Source organism: Malaclemys terrapin, chromosome 3 (assembly GCF_027887155.1).
Source record: "Malaclemys terrapin pileata isolate rMalTer1 chromosome 3, rMalTer1.hap1, whole genome shotgun sequence".
In the NCBI taxonomy this organism is placed as follows: Eukaryota; Metazoa; Chordata; order Testudines; family Emydidae; genus Malaclemys; species Malaclemys terrapin.
The window spans coordinates 37,033,410-37,052,026 of record NC_071507.1 but is presented as its reverse complement, the minus strand read 5'-3'; the positions used below and the strand labels follow the sequence as shown (position 1 = coordinate 37,052,026).

General features: G+C 44.5%; 1 protein-coding gene across 1 annotated transcript in view; it reads left to right on the top strand.

The window, feature by feature from the left end:
- DYNC2LI1 (dynein cytoplasmic 2 light intermediate chain 1) overlaps positions 1 to 18,617 on the top strand; it is a 57,927-nt gene that overhangs the window by 27,443 nt on the left and 11,867 nt on the right. The window contains exons 11-12 of the mRNA XM_054023267.1: positions 477 to 574; positions 5,692 to 5,784. Of these exons, the coding sequence (XP_053879242.1) occupies positions 477 to 574; positions 5,692 to 5,784 (191 nt within the window). The remainder of the gene's footprint in view (positions 1 to 476; positions 575 to 5,691; positions 5,785 to 18,617) is intronic.

Here is an 18,617-nt window from a genome sequence, read left to right as displayed (position 1 = left end):
GTCCAACATTTTTATTGCTTGAATAGCTTATTAAAATGAGAGGAAACAAGTTTAAAACAGATAAGAAGAAATACTAATTTATACAAAGTGGATTTAACCTGTGGAACCTTTGTTACATTACATTATTGAGGCAGATATCTTAGTAAATTTAAAAGAAGGATTAGAATTTTATATTCCTAAGAATAGCTTCTGTGGTTACACAAGTTAAGATAAAAATTGTAAGGGGTTTTGGGCTTCATAATTCTAGTTGTGAATTGATAATTGGTTTGCATCAAGAAGAAAATACCCTATTGTAAAGTCTTACACAGTTAGTTTCATAATGGGAGACTTATACCTTCTTCAAGCTCATCTGCTACTTGTCACTGTTGAAGACCGAATACTATACTAGAAGGATCATTGGCTTGACATGATATGGTAATTTCAGTATTGTTGGGACAATATGCTGATGTCCTTCTATATCATGCTGTGATCTTTAGGACCACCACCTGCCTCTAACAGTGATATTGGAAAACTGCATGCACATACACCTGTGGATTTGTGGAAAAAAATATATGAGAAAACATTTCCACCTAAGGTATGTATTTTTATTTTTGCTGGACAGCTCCTTTCTTCATTCAGAACAGATGAGTAATGCCTCCCATCTGTGGAATTCAGAGGCAGTTCAGTACTGTTGTTGGAAACTGCAGGACTAAAGGTCTGCCCTTTAGCTTAGGCATCAGTATTTCTGCTGCTGGCAGCAGAGCCAGTTTGCATTTCGATTTCTCCTGACCACTTTATTTTATAACTTAATTTTTATTTGCTTTTGTGTAGTAGTGACTTAATTTCAAAGTCTAAGTCCTCATTCCCTCTTCTCAGCTGAAGAATCAGTGGAACACTGAGGCTTTAATCTTCTGGTTTATCTGAAATAGCACCCCTCAAGTGGGCTTCCATCTCCCCCATCCCCCAGAAGTAGAGAAGCCCTGCAAGCACTGACTCAAATTCAAGACATGCTATAGGTAGCTTTTCTGGAGCCTCTCAGGTTGAACTGTGCCCTGCTGCCACAAGCCCTCCCTCTGCCACTGTGCGGGGCTTTGAGTTGGACTGGCATGCTAGGGCTTTACTCCTAGCCCAAAGCAGCTACTCCACTGTGGCAAGCATTGACCAGGACCATGAGGATTTCCAAGGAGATGCGAACCCTTGCAGCCTGCTATGGGGTAAGTCTGGCAAACTCCAGAGACTTCAAGTCCCAAAAAGAGAAAACAAGGATTCCTTTCGTAAGTGTTCCCTTTGTAAATCAAGTTTGGATTGTTTTCTAAAAGATCTGCTGTATGAATTATTTTGGGGAAATTCTGTGGCCTGTATTATACAGGGGGTCAGACTAGATCATCACAGTGGTACCTTCTGGCCTCAGAATCTATGAATAAGGAAGTAATTAGTATTGTTAATGAGCAAGTGTGTAAAAATCAAGGTATAAACTTTTTTCTTTTGCCTTCCCACCCTGAGGGGCTGTTTGCTGCGTCTTTTCTCCTATATTAGGCTCTCTAATAGTGTTGTATATCAGGATCACTGTCCCTCTCTCACCCTGCAGCATGTCTGGGCATATAGAAACATTTCTTATTACTCCTGGGGAAATTCTGCACCACGGCGCATAGGCAGAATTCATATCCCCCACAGATTTCTTTGCTTCCCTGCTGAAAAATTACTTTCTGACAGGGAAGCAAAGGGAAGCTGCAAAAGCAGTTACACACCGCTCCCTAGCTGTGCAGGTACATCGTTTCCAACACCCAGAGCAGCCAGTGGAGAGGTAAATCACCACAGGGCTGGGGACATCCCAGCTAGTGGCTCCTACACTCAGCTGGGATCAGCAGCTAGTCCTGGCTGGACTGGAGGCAGGAGAGGACGGGACTTCCTCTTCACCTGCAAGAAGTGTCTGGGGCTGTCAGATCCACCCCGAGAAACCTCCTCTAGCTGCAGGAAGCTTGGCATCCTCCCATGCTTCTTGCCCCCATCGCTCCGCAGCTGCGGGGGGAGGGGTCATTGTGTGGGGAGCTGCTCCCCCATCTGCCCAACCCCTATGCATCTGGACCTCCCATACCCAGACACCCCTGCCAAGCCTCACCCCGTATACCCAGAACCCCCCTAGTCCTCCATACCCAAACCCCATCTGACTGAACCTCAACCCCTGCATCTGGAGCTACCTGCACCCAGATCCCCTGCTTCCAGACCCCTACCCCTGCACCCAGACCACCCCCCACTGAGCTCCCTGCACTCAGACCCCCATCCTAATGAGCCCCAACCCCCTGCACCACCCTGAACCCCCACATCCAGACACCCACACTACTGACTCCCAACTAGCTGCACCCAGACTCCCACCCCACAAAGCCCCACTCCTCCAGGCCCCAGACTCCATCCCTGCTGAGCCACCCCCCCTCCAACCAGACCTCTCTGTGAGCCCCAACCACCTTCACCTGGAAGCCCCTACAGAGTCCCATTGCCCCTGCATCTGGGAACCGCCCCCCCCAATGAGCCTCTGTACATCCAGATCCCCCGCTGAGCTGCCTGCACCCAGATTGTCCCACACAGAATCTTCTCACCACACACCTGGATCCCCCCACACTGAGCCCCTCCACACTTGGATTCTGCCTGGTTGAGTCTGCCCCACACCTGGTGCACCTGGCACAGAGGGGCAGGGCGCCAGGGTATTTCTGGGGCAGGCCCAGGCCTTGTGCTGCGTCAGGGTTGGGTGCAGCCTCACCACTGAGTCCATGTCCTGGGTGTTGGGATGTGTGGAGGCTGCAGGGTGATCTCCCAGCTTCGTAGAACCAGTGGCCTGTGCTCCCCACTGCCATGCAGGAGCCTCTGCATTTATTAATTGACAAATAAAACTTGCAGAATTTTAAAATATTGTGTGCAGGATATTTAATTTTTTGACGCAGAATGCCCTCAGAAGTATCTTCTGTCTGTGAGGCCCTGTCCCATGAAGCAGCACAATGAGAATTGTGCCTGTCTGGTTTTCAGTCACGGACCCTTACTCTACTAGGGAAAGAGGCGTAAGGATGGGAATGGGTTTCTCTTCACCTTTCTATAGGCTGGCTCCTCATTAAAGCATATGATGCACTCTAGGAAGTCTGTGCCCAAAATAGAGGTATAATAGGACTCAATTCCCCATGCAGCTTCACCATCACGGAATTACTGGGGGGAGGGATGGGGTAAGTGAGTAATCTCCCATGTTCACAGTAATTCATCATTTACTGATTTAAAGCCCAGAATGGTTCTTGGTCTTTCCTGAAGTACTCAAATGGGTGCTAGTCATCCTGGGGAAGCAGGCAGGCTTCCATTCAGGCATCCAGTGCAATCCAGTGGGCTGTTTCCACAATCAGGTATTTGTCCCAGTATCTCTCCTCAGTTAAATAATCTGAGATCAGGTTGAGTAGTGTGCTATGTCCTTCCTATAAACAAGTAGGCAAAAACCTCTCCCAGGACAGGAAGAGAATGACTCAAAAGGAACTCATTAATAACAGTAATAGTAATAAATATCTTCCTCTTCAAGCAGAATGAGGTACACATTTTTCCGTATTCACCTCCTTGTGAGGACACATCATAAAATCCAGATGGGTACTTCTGGTTAAAACAAAGTGTTGAACTAAGACATAGTACCCTTCAGAAGAGGACTTCCTTCCAAAAGATCCCATGGACCATAAGAGTGAGGAAAGTACAATGAACTTTCAAAGACTTAACTAGCCATTAAGACCACAAGTATTGCCCGTATTTAAGAAGGAAAACCTATCTCATGGCAAGCAAGTGGCTTGTCATCTAGGCACTTGCTTGAGTGAGAGAGGTCTTGAGTTCATATTCTGGTCAAGTCCTTGCAGTAGTATGCAAAATGTCTTTTATCTGGCAATTTTTCTTGGGTCCTGGTGTTATTTGTGACAAGAACAGTGGCTCCTAGGGTGACCAGATGTCCTGATTTTATAGGGACAGTCCCGATGTTTGGGGCGTTTTCTTATATAGGCACCTATTACTCCCAAACCCCTGTCCCGATTTTTCACACTTTCTATCTACCCTAGTGACTCCTAACTCAGTGGCTACAAAGCAACCATGTTCATACCTATGAATAGCAATCAGTCATCCCACCAGATACCCATTGCATCCAAACTTACAGGTGTGAGGCTTTCTGGGGAAATATAAAAAAAAATAGTAATTGAGAAAGCAGGGAGGCCCTAAGTCTCACTATCAAAGCCAGCATAGCCATCTGTTAGTCACTACCTACACCATAGGTATTCGAGTAGAGACTAGTCTCCTACTAAAAAATAAAATATATATAGAGCAGAAACTTCCAATGAAAACCTAGGCACACTTTCTTCCCAAATCAACAAAATTCTCAGTAAGGGGAAGATAAAATGAGCATTTGTATTTACAGGGAGTCTTTCTTTTGATCTACCCTCTGCACCCAGAGTTCTAAGAAATTGCTCGTAGTAGTCACAACAAAGCTCAGATTGCAAGTATATTTGTCCTGGACAACATCACAGTCAGTGCTCTTTCCAGAGAAACAGACTCACATAATTTACCAGATGGTGGAAAAGATTCAGAGCTACCAAGTGTTCAAAATCAAGAACTTTTTGAGACCAGTGCAAAGAATCATATTAGCCATTTCCTGGCAGCCAACTGTAGCCAGTTGTCTCCAGCAATTAGGATGTTGGTGCCACAGAATCATGTGGCCATGAAGACATAGAACCTCACCAGATGTAGTGCAAAATTAGGTGTCATTCCCAGATCATGTCCAGATGTCCCATTATGAACAGGTAAGTGCAATTAACTTGCAGAAAGCTAACCCAATCTTCACTCTATACCCTTGCATAGTCACTACAGAAGCAAACTTCACAAGGTGGGGAGCAAACCTGGAAGACAAGATGACACAGGGGTCATAATCCCTCAATCAGGAAAAGGAAAGCATCCAGTTCTGTTAAGTGCACACTTTGTGCTGTACAGTTAAATCTCACAGCACACATATTTTTAGTTCACTTTAACAGGTCTGCCAGTGTTGTGTCTGAACACCAATATAGGAATGGCCATACGAGATCAATACCAGTGGTCTGTCAAGTCCAGAATTCTGTCTCTGATTGTGGCCACTACCTGCTGTTTCCGAGGAAGGTGTAAGAAACCCTGTAGTGAGCATTTATGGAATAATTTGTCCACGGTGGACATTTCCTCATTCTTCCTGATAATTAGAGGTTGGCTTGTACTGTGAAGCATTAATGCCTATATCCATTCCAAAACTAGGAAGTAAGCAGTGAGCAGAGTTAATCTGAGGTGATAGAAATAATGTCACAAGCAGAGAAGAATTTGCTATCTTTCAAGACTGTTCGCGTACCAGGATCCAGAAAAGAGAGCTGAGGTTGTCTTCCGTGGGCCCTGATAGTATGTTTTTTTTACTTGATAGACCACTAAGGAACCTCCATTACACCTGCAGAAAAGACCAAACTGCTGGGGATGACTCTTGTGGCCTAAATACTAAGTTTGCTGCTTCGCAAATGAATATATTGCATTGAATTGTCTGAGTGATGGATGATAAATGCTTATTTTCTTGCATGCATTTGCAAGACCTGTATTATGTTCCTCAGACTCTTTACTAAGTATTCTGTTAAAGCACTGAAAGTTAAACTTTATGATTTGGTGTTTTTTATCCTTTTTATTTTTTTCTTCAAATTTCAGAGTACTAGGGACTTAAAAGATGTCAATGACCCTGCCCAGGATCCACAGTATGCTGAGTATGAAGTTGATGCAATGCGAACTCAGAAGAATCAGGTACATTATTGTGTTGCTGCTCATGTTACTATAATCAGCTGCCCCTAATACTCATTAGCATTTATAAGGCAGTTAGTATGTATACCCATAGAATCTACATTTAGCTTTTGAGAACCAAATTGAAACCATCTCACCCTAGTTGGTTGATCTTTTTCCTCTCTTCTCACTCTTGGAATGTGATCGTGACCAGCACTTAAACATTGTCTAAAAGTCCTGTGTCTTGTTGTTGGGTCAGACATGAACAGTTCATTGGCTGCCTTCCGTGACTCCTCTTCAAGTATGCTTCTAACAGTATTGTTATTAAAAAAAATTTCTTTCAGCATAAGAGGCAGTAGAATCTGTTCCCCTAGATCTGGGCTTCAATTCTGCCATGTTTTGGAGAAATGGGGAGATTGGTTGCAAACATTTGGGTTCACTGATCCTCTTTTGCTGGGAATAAGGCAGGAAAATAAATTGTGCAAAAATTTCATGCTGGTTGTAAATCAAGACTGAGATGTTCAGTCTCATTTATGTTGGTTTGCCTTGCAATGATTCTCAGGAGGGGATAGGTGTAGGGCAGGATTCCTATCTGCTTTCACTTCATGCTCTTTAGTACAAGATCAGGGGCTAATAAAGTTATCTCCATCCACAGTATAATTAAAGACGAGCCTTGCTCATCCTTCTGATTTTGCATGTTTAACCAAGCTGACGGTACTCTGAGTTTAAAAGGAGGGGTCTGCTGATATTGAAAAACTGGGCATTTTCTATGAGGGACCCTTAATTGAGGAAATGGTTCCTCCTTTGATCCACCCAAGCCCAATGAGGCGTTAGTTATAGAACACGGGCAAAATAACCCCGGAAATAGTGTTGGGATGTGGGAGTTTTACATTTTTTTCGTCTACATTTTTTATTTTAAGTTGGTGTTTGTGAAGGGTACTGGATTGATGGTCTTGGTGACTGAAGTTCTTCATTAGCAGCAAAGGGAATTCTATCCTGACATGTTGCATGTAACCCTTCTGCCAGGTGGAGCCAGCAGCAACAGTGGTCGGGTTCAGTATCTAAGGGTTCCTTTTCAACAATACAACACAAAACTGGCTTGAGCCCCCACCCAGTGGGGACAATTACACACCACCCCCTGAGTGCCTGTAAGAGGCAATACTTCCCCTCTCGCAAGAACAGAGTCTGAGTGTAGCAAAAACTTTTAAGAAAAGGAGGAAATTCACTCAGCATTAATTTGGGAAAACACCACATCTAGGGTTCATAAACACAAACCATGAGCAAAACACCCACCCCCAAGTAAGTTGGGCAGTGTCCTTTTCTTCTCAAGGTCTTAAGTCCAGCAACCCAAAAGTCCCTTCAACGTGCCCGTCCCTTCTCTGTACCCCACTCACAGTTGCTGTCCTTGGCCAGTGCAGCCCCAGAGTTCAGAGGTTCATCCGCAGAGTTCACCTCCCACCCTGTGTGGAAGGCGGGGGTGGTGGTAGAGGAGGCACCTTACATGCTGCACTGCTTGGGCACTTGCTCGTCGCTCCTACGGCCGATTGCCAGGCCTCTGCAAGGCTCTGCTGTGGCCCTCTCCACTAGCTTCTCTTCTGGCCACTTGCCATGACTCTCTGCCAGCCGCCCTTGCTGGACGCTTTCCACGCCTCTCAGCCAGCTGCCCACTCACCAAGATATCTGCAGGGCCCCCCCACACACACAGTTAAGACAGATCTCAGTGATTTCAGCTGTTAGTGGGGGAGCCTCACTGCTGGTGCACACTGGGCAGTCTCTTGCTATAGAGACACTGTTCCAAAGTAGGTCTAATACTTAGACCTAGGTATCAGTGATTTCAGCTCTGCAGCATGTAACAAGACTCCCAGTCGAGTCTAAATTAGCTCTTTTATTATATCAAGGAGAGAGAGGAAGGGTCAAATGGGCCCCACCCTCTCTCAGCTGATTGGGCTTTGGAACCCATGTCCCCTGCCTAGCGAGCGCTGTTCAGTTGAGGGTGAGTCCCTCCATTGGGGTATGCCAGGTACAGTTCTGCTGCCCTCGGTTCACGCAACAAGGATAACAACACTTTATTACTCCTGCCCCAATAACAAGGAGACTGGGGATCCAACACCAGCCACAAGTGATCATTTGGGCAAGCACTCCTATCATGCTGAGCACCTAGGCAGAATGGGTGTGTCCATGCAAACGAGATCAGCTTCTGAAGTCTTTTTCCACAGCTCACCACTAGATGTCAGGAGAGATCTCATCCAGACTCTGCTTACATGCATAAGCCTTGAATTACAGGAACCACCTGTAATTCAGGTGGTGAAAAAGTGTGAAAGGATAGGTCAGTCTGTTTCCCATTTATTCCTTATTCCCTTTATACTTGTTGGCATACAACTGCTCTGTATGCCAACAAGTTTGCCATTTGGATTTGATGATGTAGAAACCTGTCCACTGGAAACTGGCCTGAGACTACGAAGCTCTCTTCCTGTAGATAGAGCCCCGTGGAATTCTTTTTATTTGTTATAACTTTTAATTTTATTTTTGGGGAATTTTGTTTTATTACTCCTGGGGTGATAAAACATAATTCCTGAAAAAATCCTGTTTGGAAGGGGATCTGGAGAGTGAGCCCACCCTGCACTCATCCCACAGCAGAGGCACTTGTTCCAAAGGACTGGTCCCAGCTCCCCTCTGTGGACGCTGTGATCTGGCACCTGCCTATCTTAGTGGCGCTCTGACCCCATTTGCCAGGTCACAGTGCTTAGGGAGCCAGGCCCAGTCCTGCAAGGCAGGAGCCGTAGGAGCTGCCGGGTGAGTTTTTTCATTTGATGTCATTGGTTACATTCTTTTTCATTTTATATTGTGTTCTTTGACATTTGCAAAACATGTGGGACTCTGCCTATAGGACCCCAAACAGTCCAACAGTGGTAACAAATTTTGGTTGCCATTAACATGGGCTGGCTTTGTATCCTATTACCAATGTCCTGAGCCATCCAATCCTACTCATTAGCTCAGGCCTAGCATAATATTTTCTGCTTGGGGATGGGAGCACGTGACTTGTCCTTGTCATTTTTTTATTTAGTACAATTTCACATTTTGATTGTGAAAATAATGTGTTTCATGCAGTTCTGTTTACTACTTTACAAGGACACTTTATTGTTTAGATGGGTGAAGACTGTTTCACACAGCTTTGGTACCTTCTTTTCACAAAACTAGGTTACTTGGTTTAAAGTAGGTTACTTTGGTTTAAACAAAGTTTTATAACAGTCATCTAAGATGGTAGACGTGGAAGACCTTTGAAAGGTTATGACTATAAAAGCCTAGATATCCTAGTTTTTCCAGCAACCCCTCCTAAGATGAAAGGCACGTTTACAGAAATGCACTGCAACTAATCTAAGGTAATCCCACATTTATTGTAGCTAATTTCATCCTTTAGCATACCAGTAAAGATGAGCCTAATGATTATAACTATGATAGCAATATTAATATATAGTGTTTACTTATTGCCAAGGAATAACCTGTAAGTAAAAATGCACACTGCAGACTACCTCAGGTATGCTAGGTTACTTAAGGCAATTAACCTGCAGTTACCTGTCCAAGGATATGCATATAAATCATACTGTATGATAGAAAAAATAAATGAGTTTAAAGAATTCCTTATGGACTATGAACTTACATATCTGTATTTAATTGTTAACCCAATACAGTGATTGTATATGTCTGTTATGTTAACAGTTGTCTTAGAGATCATTGCATATTAAAGCAATTTTTAATCTATATGCTAATATGGAATTTATAGGGTAATTTCCTACTAAATATCTTGAGCTTACAATTGTATTAAACGTGTTATTATAGATAATATTTTTTATCTAGTAAAACAAGATACTGGGAGGTGTTGATTAAATCATACTGAAAATTAATTTTCTGTTTTTAAGGGCATTGGAAGTCAACGCAGCTTCTTTTAGTGGCACTGCTACAAAAAAAATCTAGACATTAAATGAGAAGTTTCATTCAAAAGAAAATTACTTTAGTTATCTGCAGCTGTTTCCTAAAATTTTCTATCTTTATGTTCAGTTATTATAAGATTATTGCTACATTTACACTGTTTTTATGAAAATAACCTTTTATGATCTTTGAATTTCATTTGATGTTAAATGCAGTAAGATAGCAGTATACATCTAAAAGAAAACAGTGCTCTGGCTACATTCAATTTTTAAATGTCTGAACATTTCCCATAACTATGTGAAAATGGGTATTGAAACCATTCCTATCTTAACAGGAAAATATTACATGCTGTAGAAGTCTAATTTTCTTTCTTTTTAGATTCTTATATTCAATAAATTGTTATGGTATATCTTTTTAAATACAAAGAGGAACATTTATACAAAAGTTTATACCGTAAAACAATGCTTTGTGTTTCTCAGAGAGTCATTCAGATACTGTAGAATACATTTGTTTTTCAATTTAAATATAAGCTTTCATTTAATCACATTTATTTCAAATTATTTCATGTACAGTTTTGGACTCAGGGTGACAGTCCGTTTATTTCATTTTCCTTTAGAGCTTTGTACTAAGCCATTACAACAAAATTTAGCCGGGACCATGTCTACCCTTGTGTTGGTACGGCACCTAGCATAATGAAACCCCATTCCTGGTCAGGGCTTCTTGGTACCATTGTAATATAAATTATAGGTGACATGTAGCAAAGCCTGTAGTTACAATTGTCCAACACTTCCAATTATAAGATGCTGTTTTCAGCTATTTACAACTTTGCCAAATTTTAGCCATTCTGGCTGAAATTTGCTGTGCTGCGTGCCTGCCTCAGGCTGAGGGGAAAGTTTCAGCAAAAATGGTTCATCCATTTCCTGCAATAATATTATGGGAAAATACATTGTTCTTCAAGGAGTGTTTCTGTGGGTGCTCCGCTTTAAGTGAATCAGTGCCCCTGTGCATGTAATCACAGATTTTTAGTAGCAGTGCCTGCTTGTGTTGCACATGTGCTGTCCCCATCTCATGCCGCCTCTGGCTGTTATATAGCGCTGTGCAACTAACCCCCCTCAGTTCCTTCTGTACTGCCCTCGGCTTGAGACAGAGCACTTAGCAGTGCCTCTGTACTTTATCTTTTCTCTATTTTTCACTTTAGAATACTAGTTAGTTAATCAATAGTTAGTCAGTAGTCTACTTCCTCTTTCTCATTTATTTTTCTTTAAAAAAAAACTTTTTTCTTATCTTAGGAATTTAAGTTTAAGTTATTAGGATACCCCTTAGTGTAGTATAGTTACCCTCCCTCACAGGAGAAACCATACTCTGAGGGGCATGCCCAGGTCCCCAGGTTTTAAACATTGCCTCACTTGCCACTCCTCAATCCTGGTGTCTGACAGGCACTCACAATGTGTCTGCTGCCTAGGTGAGACGCACATATCTCAAAAGTGTTCCCACTGCCATAATTTGAAAGCCCATGCCAGGAAACGAGAGACATACAGCTAAAACTTCTTATGATGGAGAAGTCTTTGTGCCCTGGATCCGATCCGGGATCATGGACCTCTCCTGGACAACAGTCTCCCACGGCAGCATCTGACAGAGGTTCCCCTCCACTCTTTCAGGGGAAGGAGCACTCTGCCATAAAGGCAACAAAGAAGTGGGCTCCAACCTCCCTTTCTCAGGAATTCACCAAAAAGCGGCGTTCCACAACCTGGCATTGAGACCAACTGCTAACCACATTAAGACCATCCACCTCTGAGGTAGCAGGACCATCAGGTACCGTGGAGACTGTGTAAGCCAAAGACCCTAAGCAGGCTGGCTCAAAAAAAGGCATTAAAGGGAGTCCTACAATCTCTGGCTCAGTACCACCGGAACTTCTCAAACATGCTACACTGAGCAGCTCAGTAGTGCTACAGGCTATGGCATCATCTTCTCCCTCTACAGTACATAGTGTATGACCCTCAGCACCAACAACTGCGGCAAAGGCATTGGTATCTCCAACAACACTCCTCGATACCGATGCTCTCAGTACTGCAGCAATTTCTCCACCACAAAAGAACTTCTGGGGGTCTCCTTGGCACTGGAATCTCCACACCTCGGTGCTGACCTCACTCCAGCACGTTCAGTACTGAGCTAATTCACCACACCACCCAGATCAGCTCCTCCTTTATCCAGTGACGAGGACGATAAGGATGAAGGGGAAATGTACTCCTCCCATCACTCTTTGCCTATCCACGCAGCTACCAGACCTGGTCCCACAGAGCATCATGAATACCACCCAGCACCTGAAATTCAAGACTGGTACAGACACTCATGCATGCTGCCACCCATGCCATTTCCACCACAGTGGCCTTACTGGGACCCATGTGCAGTTTACCACCAACACTACCCTAAGCCTCCCAGTCCACACAAGGTGAGGTAGAGGCATTCTTCTTCACCCTCTGTACCTGGACCCTCCAAACCTCCAGAAAAGGCAGTTGAGGAATTAGAGGAGACTTTGGATCAGGAAGTCATACCAGCTTCCAACTTTTCATTCTCTTCCCCAGATGAAGCTATCATGCCCCCATCACCCACCATGTGGGATGACTTTAAACAGTTCCAGGAACTGTTTAAGAGGATTGCGGGTTCCCTGGAGATACTGCTGGAAGATGTGGCGGAGTCCCAACATAAATTGCTGGACATCCTCCAGACTTTCAACCTCCTCCAAGATTGCCTTCCCAATAAATGAGGCTCTCATGAATCCTGCCAAGACCCATCTGGCAAACCCCAGCAACAGTTCCACCCACCTGCAAAAGAGTAGAAAAATATTATGTCCCTTCCAAGGGGATGGAATTCCGATTATCACACCCCACACCAAGCTCTTTGGTGGTAGAGGCCATGAACAAGTGGGGCAGGCAACACTATTCCAAATCCACCCCTATTGACAGGGACTGGAAGAGGTTGAATCTTTTTGGGTGCAAAGTCTACTCTTCCGTGACCCTACAGTTTAGGATCACAAATTATGAAGCACTAATGGCCAATTACAACCACTCAAATTACTTAAATCTGTCTGACTTTATTGAACATATACTTGAGGACAATTCCCAGCTCGCACAGCTTTACAATCTTCACTGGACTCTGCAGACATGGTGGCACTTTCCATCTCCATAGCCATAGTGAGGCAACGAGCTTCTTGGCTCCGCCTCTCTGGTTTTCACAATCAGGTACAATCAACTGTTGAGGATCTTCCGTTCGAAGGCCCCAAAACAGATGAGTCCCTTCACATGTTGAAAGACTCCAGAGCAACTCTGAGATCCTTGGGCATATACACACATATACAGAATTAAAAACAGGGGAAGTATTACTCGGCAGAAAGATCTAGATCTGCACCTTATGCACAACCCCAAAAACAATGTAACCCACAAAGGCAGAGCCCCGCAAGACGGCGACCACTCCCTTCCCAGCCTTCAACATCCTTCCTCCAAACAACGATTTTGAGGGTTTGGTTAAGGGCCCAAGATACCTACCATATTTTCAAGTGCTGGAACCATCCACAACCACCCATCCATTCAAAGACCGTCTGACCCCACTCCACCCAGCTTGGCAGACCATTATGTCAGACAAATGGGTATTAGAGATTGAGACTGGCTGTTCCATCCAATTTCATGAGGACCCAATGATTTAGAACGGACACTTCTCTACTAGATTGGGGGGCACACCTGCACAACCAGCACTAGAAAGTGGACTGGTTCTCTATCCTCTACCTCCAGGACACATATTTCCACATAACGATACATCCCTCACACAGGAGCTTTCTGGGGACAGATCATTTCCAGTACAAAGTGCTCCCTTTTGGACTATCCACTGCTCCATCGATATTCTCAAAAGTTCTTGTGGGGGTTGCTGTTCACCTCTGCAGACAAAGGGTCATAATATTCCCCTATTTGCATGATCACTTACTCAAAGCATCAACTTGAGAAGAAGCACTAAAAGCTATCCAAAAGACAGTAGCTCTCTTCACGCATCTAGGTCTTCAAATAAACAAACAAAAATCAACACACCTGTGCAGAGACTGGAGTTCATCAGGGCCTATTTCGCCTCTCTGGAAGCTACAGCCTCACTGCCCCAATGCAGGTTTACCACTCTAGTCAATCTAATCACCATAGTGGGTCCTGACATTGGCCAGGACCCACCTCCAACTGTTAGGCCACATGTCAGCAACGACATTTGTCATCAAATATGCCAGACTGCACATATGATGCCTGCAAGGCTGGCTCAGGACAGTATATATTTTTCACAGACAAATATCTTATGATGCTAACCAAAGTTTAAAAAAAAACAAAAACTCTACATTGGTGAGCTCAACGAAACAGTGTTTGCGCAGGAGTCTCCTTCACACAGAACTTTCCATCGATGATGCTCTGAGTGGACGCTTCCCTGTTAGATTGGGAGAGGGAGCGCACATCTGCACAACCACATGATCCAAGACCACTGGTCCCCATTCAAATCCACACTACATATAAACTTAGAGCTGTGGACAGTCCGTAGTGCAAGCTCACACTTCCTACCCATGATCAGAGACAAGGCCATAAAGGTTCTGACAGACAGTGTCGCTTATAAGTTTTATATAAACATACAAGGGGGGGGGGACAATCACACTCCCTATGCACAGAAGTGGTGCATCAACCACAACATCGACATCTCAGCCTCCAACCTACCAGGATGCCAAAACACCATTGCAGATGCACTGAGCGGAAAACTCTCCCAGGACCATAAGTGGGAAAGGAAAACCAGGATACACAGAGCATATTCAAACACTGGGGGTTCCCAACTATAGACCTGTTTGCGACAACCTAAAATGCCAAGTGCCCACACTTCTGCTCAAGAGCGGGATTGGGACCCCACTCTCTAGGAGATGCTTTCCTCCTCAAATGGGATGCACCTCTACGGTATGCCTTTCCTTCTCTCCTATCCAGAGTCATACACAAGATCAGGACCAACAACTCCAGAGTCATCTAGATAGCCCCCATGTGGCCCAGACAAATGTTTCCTTACCTCTTGAAGATGGCTATGTGCCCACCATGCACTCTTCCCCTTCTACCACATCTCCTGTCACAGGATGCAGAGCAGGTCCACCACCCAAAACTGGCAAGACTTCAGCTGAAGGCATGGCTGGTCCATGACTCTGAGACAGTGAAATGACCTGTTCAGAGAAGGTAAGGGACATTCTTTTAAACAGCAGGAGACCTACTACCCAGCATACCTACATGCACAAATGTAAGAGATTCAATACATGGTGCCAAAATAGACAAATTATGGTGAGTTCCTCTCCTTTATCAATGGTACTGGACTATATATTGGAACTTAAGAAATCAGGTCTCTCCATGAGCTCGATCAGAATACACTTCACGGCAATCATGGCATTCCACCACAAAGTGGATGAGTTCTCAATCTTTGCCTACCTGACCACTAAACGCTTTCTCAAAGGTCTTTGTAAACTTTACACCAAAATATGAGCCCCCAACTCCACCATGGGACCTCAATCTGGTGCTGTGATGCCTTACAGGGTCCCCTTTTGAACCGTTAGTGATGTGTTCACTTCTCCAACTTTTGATTAAGTCGGTCTTTCTCGTCACTATCACATCTGCCCAACCAGTAGGAGAATGAGGGGGCCCTCGTGGCACACCCCGCATACACAACATTTTTTAAAAACAAAGTTACCCTAAGACCACATCCCAAGTTCTTACCTAACGTTGTTTTCTAATGCCATCTGAATCAGCCCATTCATCTTCCATTGTTCTTCCCAAAACATCACGGGAATAAACGAGAAGCAACACTCCACATCCTGCACCTCCAATAAGCATTAGCATTTTACATTGGGAGGACAAAGATTTTCAGAAAATCATCAAAGTTATTTCTTTCCATCACAGAACGATCTAAGGGAGATGCTATGTCTAAGCAGAGGCTGTCTAAATGGATTTCTGGCCCTATTGACTTTTGTTATCGTCATCAACAGCTACAACCCCTACTGGGAACCCGCACACGCTCCACCAGAGCACTCCCTTCCTCAATATCCTTCCTCAATAATGTGCCCCTTATGTACATCTGCAAAGCAGCAACCTGGGCATGAGCCCATACATTCTGACAGCATTATGCCATAGAGCAGCACTCATCATCAGATGCTCTATTCAGACTTAGGGTTTTATCATCCACCACGGCTGCAACGCTGAAGCCCCTCCCTTCCACCAGTGCTGTTTTCAATCAAATGGATTTGGAAAGGGATCTTGGAGATCAGCTAATCTGGCCAAATGATGGGGTTGCCTGCTATACCAAGTTTTGAGTTACCTCAGATTGAGGCCTGGGTATGTAGAATGGGGTGATTTTTAAATTTAGGAGACATAGTATTTCAAATATTTCTGGCTGCCATAATTGGTAGTTGCTTTAGGGGAATCAGTAGTAGTCCAAAGGTAAAAGAGGAACCAATTCTGCTTCCTGCAGGAGCCAATCCAGAGCTCTACAGCACAAGGGAATGAGCCACTGTGTTGCTTGGCTAAGAATTATTGCCTGATGATAAAGTTTATAGTCAGGAAATCAGAAACCATCTGCTTTGATAGGAAGCTGCAATCTTTGTAAGTAGATTCTGGGCTTGTTAGCAGCACCCCACAGGAAAGGTTGATTTAGGTAAAATAAAAGGTAGACCTATTTATCCGCTGGTGGACTGGAATGGTTCATTTTAATTCGCCAGACTGCTGGCAATATTGTCTTCCAGAACCTGGCCAGAGGTCCTTTACAGCTCTACCTGTCCCCCAAGACACCCCACAACCAAAGGAGTTAGTCGGGACAGAAACCTGGCAGCCTTGACTACTCTCCCAACTGCCTTGGGAACACCCAATAAGTATCAGGGTTTCACAGACATGTTCAGTAAAAAATGGCTGACATATTGCCACCACATTGCAGCTACATCTGCTCCATTGACCTCCAGCCTGGAGAGGGGGTCCCTTTTGGGCAAATGTTATTCCCTCTTGGAGCCAGAGCTACAAGCTCTCCAGAGCTATCTCAAGGAGAACTTTCAAAAGGGGTTCATCTGCCCCTCCGGGTCTCTGGCTGGGGCTCCTATCTTCGTGAATAAGGATGGCTCTCTGCTTCCTTGTGTGGACTACCAGGCATTAAATAAGGTTACAATCTGGAACTGGTACCTCAAATCCCATATTAGTGAGCTCTTTAAAAGAGTGTGCTCACCCAGGATCATCTTCAAGCTGGACCTTCATGGAGCCCATAATCTAGTTAAGATCCAAGAACGAGACGAGTGGTAAATCACTTTCCATACCAGGTACGGGCATTTTGAATACCTGGTTATGCCTTTTGGCCTGTGCAACCCTCAGTGACCTTTCAGCACTTCATTAATGATACCTTCAGACACATATTGAACCAATTTGTGGTCTTTTATTGTGATGATATCCTTATTTTTTTCCCCAAGGATCAGGATCTTCATGACCAACATGTGCTCCATGTCTTAGAAAGGTTCCAGCAAAACCATCTTTATGTGAAGCTTGAGAAATGCAAGTTCAACTGGGATGCGGTTGAATTCCTAGGGTATATTGCCTCCCCAAAGGGACTAACTATTGACCCTTGCAAAGTGGCAGGCAGATCTGATTGGCAGGCTCCAAAGGACATATGCTGGGTACAGCAGTTCTTGGGTTTCGCCAGTTTCTCCGAGTGTTTCATAAAAGGATTTTTTAGCCTGGTTGTCCCAATGATAGGGCTCCTGTGAAAAGGAGTACAGTTCATCTGCTCCTTGATTTGCTTTTGATCAGCTGAAGAGGGTGTTCATCCATTCTTATCCACCCAGACCCCACCACACCATCTACTGTGGAAGCCGACATCCCAAACTTTGCCATAAGTGTGGTGTTGTATCAGCTAGTGGGCTCCCATAGTCAACTTCACCCCTGTGCCTTTTACTTCCATGGAAAAGACCGCAGCGGAAAAAAATTAACATTTGGGACAAGGAGTTATTGGCAGTCCAGGTGGCACTGGAAAAATGGATCACATCCTGGAAGGAGCTTGATTTCCAGCCCAAATTCTCAAGAACCACATGAACCTAGAGTACCTCCAGTCAGGCAGCTGCCCCAATCAGTGCCAGATCCACTGGTATCTCTTTTTTGCCCAATTTGTCTTTTTGTTGTAATCTATCACTCAGGGGTTAGAAATGAGAAAGTAGATCCCCCTGTCCTTCAAAGAGGAGTACCTTGAGCCTAGCGAGGAACTTACCTCTACAATCTTTAAAGGGTCCAACTTTGTCAACGGCTCAGTTGACCGAAATCTAATGTCATCCATCCATTCTCAGCTACCCCATGACCCCTTCATGACTATGATCTGCCAGAGCTGGATAACACAGATGCCCAGTCTGGCTCTGAACTCAGACCGCAGGATCGCCTCTACCACAAGGATTATATTTATATTCCGGAGAGTCAGCCTAGACTCCAGTTCCTGAAACTGTCATGACATGCTGCTCATGTGTTACTTTGACAAATCCAAGATGTGGGACCTGATATTGCAGAATTTCTGGTGGCCTGGCCTACAGGTATGTATCAAGGAGTATGTAAGGGCTTGTGATCTTTAGTCGTGAACCAAGAGCCCATGCTCAAAACTGCTTGGCCATCTCCAGCCTTTGCCCATTCCCCCTCTAGCCTGGCCTAATGAATCTATAGACTTTATTTTGAAGCTGCCTTGCTATCACGAGTGCACGGTGATTCTAGTTGTGGTCGATCTCCCAAGCCAAACAGCACATTTTGTTCCATGCCGCTGCATCCCTACTGCCCCAGAAACACACACCTTTTTCTGTAGAATATCTTCCGCAACTGTGGGCTACCAATTGGCATTGTGTCAGACTGATGCCCTCAGTTTGTCTCCCATTT